Raw genomic sequence first — 16,828 nt, 5'->3', positions numbered from 1 at the left:
AAATGAAGATCTTCCATCTGTACAATCAATGCATGTAGCCTGAGAGAGAACCATTCCATATGCACGTAAAAGTTATACCTCTGATATTAAGGACACACACACAACACAAACACATGGTCTGACATATCTTGTGCACAGTAGCGTGAAGCGTCTCAGTAGCTATTTGGAGGTTAATTATGTGTTGTCTGGGGTTAGGTTTCACATTGGCCAGCTGAAAATAAATGGCAGTCACAGTTTGTGCTAACAGGGCAGAGAAGGGGGAGAGAGAGAGAGGGATGGGGAGGGAAAGTGAGAGAGAGCGCTGGGTAGAGGTACAGGTCCCGTGTGGCTCAGTTGGTAGAGCATGGCGCTTGCAACGCCAGGGGTGTGGGTTCGTTTCCCACGGGGGACCAGTACAAAAAAAAAAAAAAAAAAAAGTATGAATGTATGTACTTGTAAGTCGCTCTGGATAAGAGCGTCTGCTAAATGACTTAAATGTAAATGTAGAGATATTGGCTTAATATTTCACAAGGAGATGTCATCGATGACGATTATCCTTCTCTCTCTCTCTCTCCCCCCTCTCTCTCCAGCAAAGTGAAGCCCCCGCCATGGCGTCTCCATCCTTTCTCCTCCTCTTCCCCTCCCTGGGTTGGCTGTCTGCTGTGACATCATCAGGTAGGCTGCTACTACTCGCCTCACACACTCATTTGTCTCATGTCATTGTTACCACATGAGAGAGTGATGTGTTAAAACATATGACACTCATATTGTATCTCACTGTTACTGACATTCAGCTCTCACAGTCATCTCATACACAGTATAACACAATACCAATTTTTTCTCAATCAGATCTCTTGCTCTTTTTTTTGTTTAAAATCTGCAACACGTGAATCGGTGTCCTTTCTTGTTTAATTCAATATTGCATAGTACATGGCATTGACACTTGTTATCGAATGTTATGTCACGCATCAGTTGCAGAGTCCTGTATTTGCACACATTGGAAAAGGTGGGTGGTTGAGCACACAGCAGCCTTTTCTTTTCTAGCCAGTCAAACCGCATCTGATCAGTAGTGAAAGTGGACTGGGCTGTGACAGGGACAGATCGACATGATGGGCTACATGTTGACCCCCCATACAGCCCGAGAAGACATGCATTAAATATAGGTTTAATAACCACTACTACTCTAGGACAAAAAAATATGTAAAGCCAATATAAACAAAATAAATCATGAGTGAAAAGAGGGGAACCGCAATTGTTTTGGTATAATAACCATGTAAATGGTGTGTCTCCTGAATGGTGCAATCGCAGGGACCATATTTCAGGAATGTCCAATTGGCTATATTTTGTTACCACATTGTTTGTTAAACTATGCTCCCAGTCTCTGAGTTCAGAATATGGAGTAACAGAGAGGGCTGTACCCGCAGTGGTGCGATGTACTTTCCATGCACTGGCTGCTGCGCAAATGGACTCTGTCCATTGGAAGTGGGTTAAAGTGAACAGCTTTTGGCCAGTCTGTTTGTAGAAACTGTTCCCCCACACAATGGTGCGTCAATCTGAGTGATCTAGAATGTCTCTCTCTGTGCCTGTCTGGTAGTGGTTTAACAGGACTCACTTCCATAGGGAGTCCTCAATTCTCTCCTCTGCCTTTTCTCCTATTCTCCTCCTTTTCTCCTCCTCTGCCCAGAGCCCAAGTTATGAGTCTCTGTTGGCCAGCTGATGAGTATTCAATGAGTTGAACACGTCTTTGGAAGGAGAGAGATCCCACACAGGAATCTCTCTCCTCTCACACTGGTACATGGGTGTGGACTATGGAATGAAACTAAGCCTCACTTTGTTTCTGGACTTTTCGAACGTTAGATGCGGGTATGGATACGCTTCAGACAGGTGACAAAACATGTAGAACATGTCATTTTAACCATTTCAAAAGTTTGCTTATTGGCTATATAACGAGAATCATAAGTCCAGTGCGTACTACTGTTTTTTTCCTTAATTTTGAAATGGTCACTAGTGAGCTTTCTCTGGTTTTGAGTTCTTGACATGCATTACTGAAGTGTTAAGAATATACACCCCCTTGCAACTGGGGGTACCTAAAATGATGCACAAATAGTTTAATGCTGGTGTCTGTCGTTAACCTGTGGTCCTTAGTTCCCCTGGGAATAGGCTGCCCCCCCCGTAACTGCTGCAAACACTTTTATCGCTTCCAGTTTACAAAAACTACTGATACTATCTAGATAACTGGTCCTCAAACAGAGGCTGTGTACCAAATGGCAACTTATACCCTATACTGTAGTGCAGTGCTTTTGACCAGAGCCCTCTGGGGAATAGGGTGTCATTTGGGACGCTGTCATAGGCTGAGCATTCTCCGGGAACCACAGAGTTCTGTATTCGTTTGATTGGTTGCCAACGACGGCTGTGCGATGGCCAACTGGCCAGTGTTCCTCAACAACCGTGAAACATCTGTACACAAAGAACAGCTGCTGATAGTGGGAGCAAACACAGACTCCTAACTTACAGACCCCAGTCTTTCCTTTCAGCAGCCTTCTGAAGTCATGATGATTGTGTGTGTGTGTTTACTGTAGTTTACTGTAGGATACTACAGTTCTTACTATAGAATTCTATAGTAAACTGTAGAATACTATACTACACACTGTATTATCCCTTGATTATGTGTAGTAGTTACTATAGAATGTTGGTGGTATACTGTAGAATGCAAACAGCAAATACTACAGTAATTTCCGCAAAAACTGTCACGTTCTGACCATAGTTCTTGTGTGTTTTGCTTGTTTTAGTGTTGGTCAGGACGTGAGCTGGGTGGGCATTCTATGTTGTGTGTCTAGTTTGTCTGTTTCTATGTTTGGCCTGATATGGTTCTCAATCAGAGGCAGGTGTTTTGTGTTGTCTCTGATTGGGAATCATATATAGGTGGCTTGTTTTGTGTTGGGGTTTGTGGGTGGTTGTTTCCTGTCTTTGTGTTTTCTCTGCACCAGATAGGGCTGTATCAGTTTGCCACATTTATTATTTTGTTATTTGTAAGTGTTCACAGTTTCGTATTAAACATGTTGAGCACTGGCTACGCTGCGTGTTTGTCCGATCCTTGCTACACCTTCTCTTCACGTGAAGAGGAGGAAGGCTGCCGTTACAGAAACACTGCAGTCTGCAAAAACACTACACTTGTTTAACTACAGTATAGCAAAATACTACAGTTGGCCATAGCCCCAAAAATGGTCAAATACCCCAGCCACCCCAGTCATAGACTGTTCTCTCTACTACCGCATGGCAAGCGGTACCGGAGTGCCAAGTCTAGGACAAAAAGGCTTCTCAACAGTTTTTACCCCTAAGCCATAAGACTCCTGAACAGGTAATCAAATGGCTACCCGGACTATTTGCACTGTGTGCCCACCCCACCCCCTCTTTTACGCTGCTGCTACTCTGTGTTTATCATATATACATAGTCACTTTAACTGTACATTCATGTACATACTACCTCAATTGGACCGACCAACCAGTGCTCCCGCACATTGGCTAACCGGGCTATCTGAATTGTGTCCCGCCATCCACCACCCGCCAACCCCTCTTCATCATATATGCATAGTCACTTTAACCATATCTCCATGTACATACTACCTCAATCAGCCCGACTAACCGGTGTCTGTATGTAGCCTCGCTACTTTTATAGCCTCACTACTGTATATAGCCTCGCTACTGTTATTTTTCAGTCTTTTTACTGTTGTTTTTATTTCTTTACTTACCTATTGTTCACCTAATACCTTTTTTGCACTATTGGTTAGAGCCTGTAAGTAAGCATTTCACTGTAAGCATTTCACCTGTTGTATTCGGCGCACCTGACAAACTTTGATTTGATTCAATTTGCATATACCCTGCCCATTGCCTCCCCCATATTGCAATTTGTGCCATTAATAATTGAGAAACCTACATGCCAAGTATAGACCAAATTGTGTTCCCTACAGGTTATAGAAAAGAGCAGAAGCGCTGAACTATCCATTCAGACCCCAGTCCTACCTGCAGGTTATGAAATATTTGCTCTGAAGGAGAAAACCTCCAATTCTATGTCAATGATAATAAAACACAAACACTACAGTAAATATGCAAAAACAGTACAGTAAATACTACAGTATACCACATTGCATGAATTACTATAGTATATACTACAGTTTTCTTTTACTACAGTATTTATACTATAGTTAACTGTAAATACTACAGTATACTACATTAAATACCACAGTCTGAAAAAACACTACAGTGAATACTACAGTATTTTTTTTATGTGGGTATGTTTTGTATAGAAAACTCTAGGGCCTATGTCGTGGAAATTCAGTACTGAGAGAAGCTTGGTCTCAGTCATTTCTTCAAACAATCATCTTTATTTAATATTGATTAATTATTGCACTAATGAGAACGTCAGCCCACCAGTCTTGACTGACTGTTAGGCTGAGAGTCTAGCCTTTACCCTCTATCTCGAGTTACACACACCACATCTTGTCTATAGAATGCTAGATTTTAGGTTTTTATCACCAACACAAATCAATTGTCAGCTTAAAGCTGTCTCTAGTAGAACCCATGTCCTCAACATCCAGACGAGCTGCAGGGTGCTAGAGTGGAGACCATGAAACACAGCATTAGCAGGACAGAAATATCTTACTGTTCGTTAAGTAAATAATTGTTACATAGCCAACAAATAAGGTGAATACATAATTTTTCCCTCACACCTATTGCAACCATATATGGCCACTAGATTATCACCAGCTGATTCTGATTCCTCGTTTAAACGGTCAATGCACACTAACATCACCAGCACAGCTGATCTCAATTACAACCAGCATTGGCCACCGATTTACCGCTCCAAATACAGATGTCAGGGTTATCTTTTAGTCCTCATTGCAACCAACATTTGTCAAGACACTCTTGCCCTCAATTTGATCCTGAGGGCGATACCTCTATTTGAAAATCATTCCGTACAACTGGAATAAAGTATTTCATTTTTTGTGGAAATGAACGGAAAACTAATGTTGGTGTAGCCTACTCATATTATTTAATTTGTTTCCAATTTATGTTATTCATTAAATAGGCTACAACTGTCTTTAAAATACGTTTCTGGTATGGTCATTTCTTATCAAGATTGGGTGTAAAATATCCCAGGACTGTCCATATTTGTAACTAAATAAAGTAAATTAGTTTTTATTTGTCATTTTTATGATTATACAGATAACAGACAGAACAGGTAGAGGGCAGAACACACACGGATACCCTACCAAATCAAACCCATCCCAACCCCCCAACCCCATTCTCTAACAGAGCCCCACCCCCAAACCAGACTTAAAGCAGGCATGATATACAATGAGTAATATAATCAAATGGTAAAAAAAAAAAAAAGATTACAAATAATTATACAAATTCTAAATTGGGTTGGTTTACTGAGGGTTATAAAATATATTAATTATAAAGACATCTGATGTCGAAAAAGAATAACGATTTTTTTATGAAACCAGTTTGATCTGTGGTGATATTGGAAGGACTGACTCAAAATGGCAGGCAATCATCTTAGAAACTATCTTTACATTCCAATTCAGTAAAGAAATTGGCCAATATGAACCACACTCGAGGTTTGTTTTCCTTTTTCCGAATAAGTGAAATACATTCTTGTCTCATTGTTGAGGGCAAAGAGTTTGAGGAGAATGATTCCTCAAATACGGAAAGCAAGAGAGGAGAGAGTTTATCTGAGAAGTTTTTCAAGAATTTGCTCGGAAATCCGTCAGGTTCAGGGGATTTACCACACGGCATATATTTAATTGCCAAAACAATCTCTTCTACAGAGAGCTGTTCTTCTAATTCAGCAGCACTCTCAAGTTCAACTGTAGGAATGCCTAAGAACTCAAAAGGTGTTGATTAAGGTAGTGTTACCAGCGGATTCCGAAGTGTTTAATTGTGAGTAAAAGTTATGAAAGCATGAATTGACCCCTAAATGATCAATACATTTGTTACCCAGCTCGTCAGTTCTCAGGTATGGTTTGATTTGCAGTTCTCTGACGCAGCTGATGTGCTGGCATTTTCTCTGATTTCTCTCCATGTTCGTAGTTTTTGTATCGAGATTTGCTCACTTGATTTTCAGCTTGTCGAGTTGAAAGAAGATCAAACTGTCTGAAGTGGCAAACGTTGTTTTAGTAAATCTGCAGATGAAGAGTGTGAATATGCCATATACAAATCCAAGATTTGATTTGTAAGTTCCCCTAGGTGTTGCATATTGCACTTCCTTAATCTTGCACTGCACTAAATAATTTGGTCCCTTAGATAAGCCTTTGTTGATTCCAATACTATTTTAGGAGACATTCCAGGGGTTTGAGTAGGCTCGAGAAATTGCTCAATTTGAGATGATATAAAAGCAACAAAGGTTTCTTCTGATGGCAAGGGCGATAATGAGCCTGTTGTCGTGTCTTTGACATCATTAAACTGAAGACTTATTTTTAGAAAAAAATTCTCCGTAATTATTATTACGTGATTAAAATAACTTAACTTCTAATGGCTGGGGGCAGTATTGAGTAGCTTGGATGAATAAGGTGCCCAGAGGAAACTGCCTGCTACTCAGTCCCAGAAGCTAAGACATGCATATTATTAGTAGAGCCTTTTAGAAATCGGACACTGTGGTGGGATTAACAACAAGTTTATCTTTAAAATGGTGTAAAATACTTGTATGTTTGAGGAATTTTAATTATGAGATTTCTGTTGTTTGAATTTGGCACCCTGCACTTTCACTGGCTGTTGTCAAGTCGATCCCGTTAACCGGATCTCAGCCGATCTCAGCCGTAAGAAGTTAATCATGTAACTGTAATTAACTAGGAAGTCGGGGCACCAAGGAAAATATTCAGATTACAAAGTCATAATTGTCCTAATATAACTTTCAGATATTTTAATATCTGATCAATTAGTCTTCCAAAAAATGAATTATTCTTTACCTCACGTTAGTCTCATTCCAAACGTCGTAAATTGTTGGTTATCTGCACGAACCCAGTCTTCATTATGAGTCATCCATACATCAATTGTCTTAAATAATTTATTTACTGACTAAATAATCACAGAAATGCACACAAACAGTAGATATAGTTACAAGGAAATGATAGCGGCGTTTCCCTAGTGGGATAAACCGGTATCGCGGCTTGGTGGACAAAAGGGAAGTGGGGGTCGACAGATAAAAGACACTACAAAGTTGATAATTATAACAATTGAAATGCTAATCCTTTGCACATGAATGCTCACTCATTTGGGAATAATTGCAATCAATATATATGTTTACGCTCAGTGTGTCGTCCTGATCTCTGTTGGAAAGTTTGTTTCTGTTGGAGAGTTTGTCCGCCCTCTCTCGCTCTGCCGTGGTTAGAATGGATAGTTCAGAGTAACATTCAGCAATGCCGTTATAGGATAGATGTTTCGGCGGTTAATCAAAACAAATATCAAATTAAAATGTAGGCTTTTTATTTTTATGGCGTACGTTGTATTATTTTGCCAACTGACCTGCTAGTTTGTTCTTGTGGGATTTTGGTTGCCGTTTTTAGTAGCGTTTTAAGAAATCTTAACGGTAATTCTACCAAAGTGGTTGTTTGTCTTTTCTACATTTTAAATGTATTTGCAAGCTCTGTAGGTACTTCCTGGAAATCTCAAACTACATGTATTTTAGCTAGAGTGTACACACACACACACACACACACACACACACACACACACACACACACACACTGCAATTTCAGAGACCTCAGTCTGAGCCCTTCAAAGAGAAGCGCTGAGGTGTGTTTACAGTTTGTAGCAGGGTTAAGGAGAAACGGGGCCCAAAGATACAGACAAGCAGTTCTGGGAAAGAACGGAAGAAGAACCAGGGGATAACTTTCAATGGGTGAGAGATGGAGGGATGTATGGTATGAGGGATGCATTTCAACTAGCACCACAACATTGTGAGAATGTTAGGGTAATACACTTCTAATATGCTACTAGTTAAGGGTAGGGTGACCACATTTAAAATACCCAAATGCGGCACAACAGGATGATTTTGCGGGACATTCGTGGGACAGTGTTGCCTAATTAATGCAAAATGTTGGCAGCATTCGTTACCTTTTACCAGTGAAACATTCAACCTGCATGTCAATCATTTGATCTCAATCAGTTTCATGGGAATATGCATTTAGATCTTAAATTACTTTTCCATGAGAACGTTAGAGCAGATGGTGTCAACAAACTATACAGCCTTCCTGTATTTTGTTTCAATCCAAACAAATTCTGCCTGGAGGTGTGCGCTGTTGAGTTTTGGCCGCAATATCATTTTTGGGGGACTATTCAGCTAACCATCCTAAAATCTCAGAAGAAATTACTACGGTGGTGTTTTTGGTGTGACAGTTATACTATGCTATTATATTTGGTTATGTTATGTAGAATATAAATGAATCATTGTGTGATCTTCCAAGACATTGATTCAGCTTTGATCTAACTTTACTAAACGAGCACCATTCTGTGAAGTGGCAGAGCAATGCTCCGGTGAGCTCCGGCAGCGCTACAGCCCTACTCCCACTGCACCAAACGAGCTAATTGAAGCGTTCGTAGCCTACTCTGTTGCCTCACGCCAAATTTGTTAATGCAGAAATGAGAGACCACATGTATGGCTGTTTTATGCAAATCTGGGAATATTTGACCGAGGAAACATTTCCGTCTCAGGTGAAGAAGTGAGACTAGTAGCAGAAAATACACTACATAACCAAAAGTATGTGGACACCTGCTCGTCGAACATCTCATTCCAAAATCATGGGCATTAATATGGAGTTGGTCCCCCCTTTGCTGCTATAACAGCCTCCACTCTAGTGGGAAGGCTTTCTACTAGATGTTGGAACATTGCTGCGGGCACTTGTTTCCGCTCAGCCACGAGCATTAGTGAGGTCGGGCGCTGATGTTAGGTGATTAGGCCTGGCTCGCAGTCGGCGTTCCAATTCATCCCAAAGGTGTTTGATGGGGTTAAAGTCAAGGCTCTGTGCAGGACAGTCAAGTTCTTCCACACCGAGCTCGACAAACCATTTCTGTATGGACCTCACTTCGTGCATGGGGACATTGTCTTGCTGAAACAGGAAAGGGCCTTTCCCCACAAAGTAGGAAGCACAGAATCGTGTACAATGTCGTTGTATGCTGTAGCGTTAAGATTTCCCTTCACTGGAACTCAGTGGTCTAGCCCGAACCATGACAAACAGCCTCAGACCATTTTTCCTCCTCCACCAAACTTTACACTATGCATTCAGGCAGGTAGCGTTCTCCTGGCATCTGCCAAACCCAGATTAGTCCGTTGGACGGCCAAATGGTGAAGCGTGATTCATCACTCCAGAGAATGTGTTTCCATTGCTCCAGAGTCCAATGGTGGTAAGCTTTACACCACTCATTTTTACACCACTCCAGGTGACGCTTAGCATTGCGAATGGTGATCTTAGGCTTGTGTGCGGCTGCTCGGCCATGGAAACCCATTTCATGGAGCTCCTGATGAATAGTTATTGTGCTGACATTGCTTCCATAGGCAGTTTGGAACTCGGTAGGGAGTATTGAAACCGAGGACAGACGATTTTTACGCTCTTCAGCACTTGGCGGTCCCGTTCTGTGAGCTTGTGTGGCCTACCACTTCGCGGCTGAGCTATTGCTTCTCCCACTTCACAATAACAGCACTTACATTTGACCCAGGGCAGCTCTAGCAGGGTAGAAATTTTACTAACTGACTTTTTGGAGAGGTGTTTGCCAATGTTTGTCTATGGAGATGGCATGGATGTGAGCTTGATTTTATACACCTATCAGCAATAAGTGTGTGGCTGAAATACCCGACCACTAATTTGAAGGGGAGTGCACATATTTTTGTATATATAGTGTATATTGAATGAGCAACTAATGAGCAGCATGGAATACCTCACAAGTTTGACGAAATTACCTGAAATCTTTCAGTCTAATACGGCTATTTACTTACTTTTGTGGCTGTTTGTCAGAAGCACGATTTTTGTAAGTAGTTGGGCAACTGTACTCTGAAAGTTTAGCTGGAATTTAGCCCGAAATTATTTGAGAAATGTGATTGCTTGACGATAGGTCTATGACATTGGTCTACGTCTCGTTTTGCGCTGCACATAATATCAGATCTCAGCAACGATTGGAGAAGTGCTTAACATCACCAGTACCACATCCTTATGATATTTTAATAATGCAACTTGACTGTAGGAAACAGGTCGGAATGTCTGACTGAAATACAAATCAACCCTGAAATTTTTTCAAGTTAATTAAAAAGGTGAAATGTCTTCTCAATAAGTATTCAACACGTTTGTTATGGCAAGCCTAAATAAGTTCAGGAGTAAAACATGTGCTTAACAAGTCACATAAGTTGCATAGACTAGTGTTTAACATGATGATTATGATTACCTTATCTCTGTACATATCTCTGTACATGATTATCTCTTATCTCTGTACATATCTCTGTACATGATTATCTCTTATCTCTGTACATTATAAGTAAGGTCCCTCAGTCGAACAGTGAATTGTAAACATAGATTTAACCACAAAGACCAGGGAGGTTTTCCAATGCCTAGCAAAGAAGGGCACCTATTGGTAGATGTGTAAAAAATAAAAAAAGCAGACATTGAATATCCCTTTGAGCATGGTAAAGTTATTAATTACACTTTGGATGGTGTATCAATACATGCAGTCACTACAAAGATATAGGCATCCTTCCTAACTCGCTGTACTTGCTGGAGAGGAAGGAAACCGCTACAGAGTTAGAGGTTAATGGCTGTGATAGGAGACAAAATTGTAGTTACTCCACAATATTAACTTAATTGACAGAGTGAAAAGAAGGAAGTCTGTACAGAATACAACTATTCCAAACATTGTTTGCAATAAGGCACTAAAATGTCACCTCTGCTCCCTCTCTGGCACTCTCTGGCACCCAGGCTGCCCTTCATTACGCACACCTGTCACCATCATTACGTGCATCAGCGCCCATTGGACTCACCTGGACTCCTTCCCCTGGTTGATTGCCCCATCTATATCTGTCTGTTCCTGCGTTGGTTCCCCGTGTCAGCATTATTGTCGTTTACGTTTCCCCTGTCCAGACGCTGTCTGTATTCTGTTTCTGTCCATTGGTTATTAAATATTCACTCCCTGTACCTGCTTCTCGTCTCCAGCGTCTATCCTTACACTAAAGTGATACTTCAAAAAATGTGGCAAAGCAATTAACTTTTTGTGCTGAATACAAAGTGTTATGTTTGGGGCAAACTCTCCATATTTTCAAGCATAGTGGTGGCTGCATCATGTTATGGGTATGCTTGTAATCATTAAGGATTTGGGAGTTTCTCAGGATCAAAAAGAAACAGAATGGAGCTAAGCACAGGCAAAGTCCTAGAGGAAAACCTGGTTCAGTCTGCTTTCCAACAGACACTGGGAGACAAAATACCTAAATATATTATTTACTTAAGTATTTCATTTTCAATATCAAATCAAATTTCAAATCAAATGTATTTATATAGCCCTTCTTACATCAGCTGATATCTCAAAGTGCTGTACAGAAACCCAGCCTAAAAACCCAAACCCCAATACATTTGCTAACATTTCTCAAAACAAGTTTCACTTTGTCATTATGGGGTATTGTAGAATGGAATAAGTCAAGTGGTATGAATACGGTCTGGTCTGTAATTACATCAAGTAGGCTCGCGGCTTGCTAGGGAGTTGTGGATGGGGATAGGAAGGGCTTAAACTGCGCGCTTCACCTCTGAGGATCGCAGGTTCAATCGCAGTGCTGGGCACTCGTTAAAATTGTTTCTGTTTGAACCTTAGCCTGACCTTAACTAGTGGGAATTAATGCCTAAACTTAAGCTTCATGTTCTTTCTGTTTAATCGGCAAGTTTTTTTTCTCCAGTTTTAACGACCTTAAACCTTACCTAATTTCAATTCCTCCATAGACTGTTGTGAAAATATTTTATGTTGGCTCATGATGACCAAAACCCCCACACAAAAACTAGTTACCTCTGACATTTAGGGTAGAACCACCTCAGCCAGTAATATTGGTTGAGCACATGTATGTACTGTATGCACTGTGCACATTTCTGTGTGTGTGTCTGTGTGCGTGGTTGTGTTGAGAGGGGTAACTGTAACCCAACCAACGTATCTATATTTACTCTCAGCAAGAACTGTGGTTGTGTTTGTATGCCTGTTTAATTTGGCTAATCTGGATGGGACGGTGAGTCGACCCCGGGTAGACTACTTCTATCACATTTCTAATGAGAATGGGGATAATGGTCCTATGGCTCAATTGAATCAAACTTGCATAGAAGTATTAACTATGTACAGTTGAAGTCAGAAGTTTACATACACTTAGGTTGGAGTCATTAAAACTCCTTTTGCAACCACTCCACAAATTTCTTGTTAACAAACTATAGTTTTGGCAAGTCGGCTAGGACATCTACTTTGTGCATGACACAAGTCATTTTTCCAACAATTGTTTACAGACAGATTATTTCACTTATAATTCGCTGTATCACAATTCCAGTGGGTCAGAAGTTTACATACACTAAGTTGACTCTGCCTTTAAACAGCTTGGAAAATTCCAGAAAATTATGCCATAGCTTTACAAGCTTCTGATAGGCTAATTGACATAATTCGTGTCAATTGGAGGTGTACATGTGGATGTATTTCAAGGCCTACCTTCAAACTCAGTGCCTCTTTGCTTGACATCGTAAGAAAATCCAAAGAAATCAGCCAAGACCTCAGAAAAAAAATTGTAGACCTCCACAAGTCTGGTTCATCCTTGGGAGCAATTTCCAAACGCCTGAAGGTACCCTTGTTCATCTGTACAAACAATAGTACGCAAGTATAAACACCATGGGACCACGCAGCCGTCATACCACTCAGGAAGGAGACACGTTCTGACTCCTAAAAATGACCGTACTTTGGTGTGAAAAGTGCAAATCAATCCCAGAACAACCGCAAAAGACCCTTGTGAAGATGCTGGAGGAAACAGGTACAAAAGTATCTATAGCCACAGTAAAACGAGTCCTATATCGACATAACCTGAAAGGCCGCTCAGCAAGGAAGAAGCCACTGCTCCAAAACCGCTATAAAATAAACAGACTATGGTTTGCAACTGCACATGGGGACAAAGATTGTACTTTTTGGAGAAATGTCCTCTGGTCGGATGAAACAAAAATAGAACTGTTTGGCCTTAATGGCCATTGTTATATTTGGAGGAAAAAAGGGGAGGCTTGCAAGCTGAAGAACACCATCCCAACCGTGAATCATGGGGGTGGCAGCATCATGTGGGGGTGCTTTGCTGCAGGAGGGACTGGTGCACTTCACAAAATAGATGGCGTCATGAGGGAGGAAATTTCTGTGGATATATTGAATCAACATCTCAAGACATCAGTCAGGAAGTTAAAGCTTGGTCCTAAATGGGTCTTCCAAATGGACAATGACCCCAAGCATACTTCCAACGTTGTGGCAAAATGGCTTAAGGACAACAAAGTAAAGGTATTGGAGTGGCCATAACAAAGCCCTGACCTCAATCCTATAGAAAATTTGTGGGCAGAACTGAAAAAGCGTGTGCAAGCAAGGAGGCCTACAAACCTGACTCAGTTACACCAGCTCTGTCAGGAGGAATGGGCCAAAATTCACCCAATTTATTGTGGGAAGCTTGTGGAAGGCTACCCAAAACGTTTTACCCAAGTAAAAAAAAAAAAAATGTAAGGCAATGCCACCAAATACTAATTGAGTGTATGTAAACTTCTGACCCACTGTGAATGTGATGAAAGTAATAAAAGCTGAAATAAATAATTCTCTCTACCATTTTTCTGACATTTCACATTCTTAAAATGAAGTGGTGATCCTAACTGACTTAAGACAGGGACTTTTTACTGGGATTAAATGTCAGGAATTGTGAAAAACTGAGTTTAAATGTATTTGGCTAAGGTGAATGCAAACTTCCGACTTCAACTGTAGCTCTTTTAACCATGGACAAATACATTCACCAAATGGTTTGGGGTTCTACCATAAAACCTACTTCTACCTGATCAATTCCTTTTAACAGGTTGGTGTCCACTTTTCAGAATAAGAAGTTGTGTACGTGCAGATAGTAGTTTGTGAACATAGTGACACTGTGTAAACATTGACAAGTTTGATTGATTTTCAACCTTAGATGGATGCCCAGAGAACCAATAGAGGACTCTCTTTTTCTTCTTAAGAGGTTTGTTGGTTGTTTTTGTAGAGCTTTTCTTTGTGTACACTGGGGTTTGTTTTGTTATGGACATATGGGGAACAAGAGAGATTCATTGTTTGTGTATGTGTGTGAGCTGTTTAAAGTGGCAATCAGCAGTTGACACAATACAAATCACACTCCCTGGCACTGTTTCTCTAAAGGGATGGTGCTTGAGAAATATAACCACTCGAATTCATAGGCATATCTATGGATGCAGGGACTGACCATCCATGACATCAACATTTATAGTTTTAATCATGTTTTGAGGCTGTACACGGCAGTGTGTGATTACATTTACTTTGTTTTCAAACTTATTTTGTGTTCTGATAGAGTGCAACTGCGACAGTTTAACTAAACTCATGAGGCATAAGTTTTATTCTTCAAGAAACAATAGGTACACATCATTAATTTATAAGTCCAAAAATCAATATAGCAACTAAGGATTGTCCCTTTAAGAGTGGTTGGTAACACATGTCTTGTATCGAGTTCCAATTTTTCCAATGTCCTGAAGCAAGCAGTGTGAATTTATGTGCCGGAGTGCGCGTGTATGTTGGCACTTACTTTTAACACCTGTTTACTCTCCTCCTTCTGTGTATCTGGTGTTCAGTGGGTCTCGTGGGTCTCAATATTACGTACACAAACCATGCCTCATCCTCGGCTTTTCACTTGAAAAGAAAGATGAAGTCTCAGTGTGTGAGTTCCAAATACCTTTAATGGAACCCCCAGTGTGTTTTTCTTTAAGCGTGTCATGTCAGAATGCACTCACTGTTCCAGAATTGGATTGTTACTCAACAGGACAGTTAACCCGCCCTGCCCTCAAACCAAGTCATGCTGCTTGCCAATTATCTACAGAGTGGTTGCAGTTGCGTAAAAAATCACCTAGCAACCACACCAGTCGCCATGTTGGGAGACCAGAGTCAGTATGGTGGAGTCCTCCAATTGTCCATATAGCTGGCTGGGTTTTGCTACCAACGGAAACTTCTGAAAGATTGCCCATTATTTCGTTTTTCGAAGGACCCAGAAAATGGAGGCAGTGGGAGAACCTATTAAAGTAAGTGAATATATTTTGAAAATGATCGATGTGTTATCAAATCAAATGTTATTTGTCACAGGCGCCGAATACATGTGTAGACCTTACCATGAAATGCTTACTTACAGGCCCTTAAACAACAATAAAATTAAAATAAGAAAAATAAGAGTTAGGAAAATATTTACTAAATAAACTAAAGTAAAAAGAAATGAACACAATAAAATAACAATAATGAGCCTATATACAGAGGGCACCGGTAATGAGTCAATGTGCGGGGGGTACAGGTTAGTCAAGGTAATTGAGGTAATATGTACATGTAGGTAGAGGTAAAGTGACTATGCATAGATAATAAACAGCGAGTAGCAGCAGCGTAAAAAAACAGAGGGGGTCAATGCAAATAGTCCGGATAGCCATTTGATGAACTGTTCAGCAGTCTTATGGCTTGGGGGTAGAAGCTGTTAAGGAGCCTTTTGAACTTAGACGTGGCGCTCTGGTACCACTTGCCGTGTGGTAGAAGAGAGTCTATGACTAGGGTAGCTAGCAATTTTTAGGTCCTTCCTCTGACATCGCCTGGTATAGAGGTCCTGGATGGCAGGAAGCTTGGCCCCAGTGATGTACTGGGCTGTACGCTCTACTCTCTGTAGCTCCTTGCGGTCAGAGGCCGAGCAGTTGCCATACTAGGCAGTGATGCAACCAGTCAGGATGCTCTCGATGGTGCAGCTGTAGAACTTTTTGAGGATCTGAGGACCCATGACAAATCTTTTCAGTCTCCTGAGGGGGAATAGGCGTTGTCGTTATCTCTTCAAGACTTTCTTGGTGTGTTTGGACCATGATAGGTTGTTGGTGATGTGGACACCAAGGAACTTGAAGCTCTCGACCTGCTCCACTACAGGCCTGTCGATGAGAATGGGGGCGTGCTTGGCCCTCCTTTTTCTGTAGTCCACGATCATCTCCTTTGTTTTGATCAAGTTGAGGGAGAGGTTGTTGTCCTGGCACCACACTGCTAAGTCTCTGACCTCCTTCCTATAGGCTCTGTCATCGTGGTCGGTGATCAAGCCCACAACCGTTGTCATCGGCAAACTTAATGATGGTGTTGGAGTCGTGCTTGACCACCCAGTTGTGGGTGAACAGGGAGTACAGGAGGGGACTAAACACGCACCCCTGAGGGGCCCCTGTGTTGAGGTTCACTGTGGCATTGCCTACCCTTACCACCTGGGGGGCGGCCCAACAGGAAGTCCAGGATCCAGTTCCAGAGGGAGGTGTTTAGTCCCAGGTCCTTAGCTTAGTGGTGAGCTTTGAGGCCACTATGATGTTGAATGCTGAGCTGTAGTCAATGAACAGCATTCTCACATAGGTGTTCCTTTTGTCCAGGTGGGAAAGGGCAGTGTGGAGTGCAACAGAGATTGCATCACCTGTGGATCTGTTGGGGCGGTATGCGAATTGGAGTGGGTCTAGGGCAGTGGTTCCCAAACTTTTTATAGTCCCGTACCCCTTCAAACAGTCAACCTCCAGCTGCATACCCCCTCTAGCACCAGGGTCAGGGCACTCTCAAATGTAGTTTT

The 16,828-nt window shown here is 41.4% G+C and overlaps 1 protein-coding gene across 3 annotated transcripts in view; it reads left to right on the top strand.

Moving 5' to 3' along the window:
- Positions 1 to 16,828, top strand: part of LOC120043322 (growth hormone receptor-like) — an 82,081-nt gene that overhangs the window by 21,948 nt on the left and 43,305 nt on the right. The window contains exon 2 of one of the 3 annotated variants that reach the window (XM_038987974.1): positions 570 to 654. In XM_038987974.1, coding sequence (XP_038843902.1) covers positions 588 to 654 — 67 coding nt within the window. In that variant the 5' untranslated portion in view covers positions 570 to 587. Of the gene's footprint in view, positions 1 to 569; positions 655 to 14,543; positions 15,288 to 16,828 lie in introns of those variants that run through there. The other 2 variants (XM_038988075.1, XM_038988010.1) reach the window with 2 other exon arrangements.

This window comes from Salvelinus namaycush, chromosome 1 (genome assembly GCF_016432855.1).
Source record: "Salvelinus namaycush isolate Seneca chromosome 1, SaNama_1.0, whole genome shotgun sequence".
NCBI classification, from domain to species: domain Eukaryota; kingdom Metazoa; phylum Chordata; class Actinopteri; order Salmoniformes; family Salmonidae; genus Salvelinus; species Salvelinus namaycush.
This window is presented reverse-complemented; position numbering and strand designations above follow the sequence as displayed.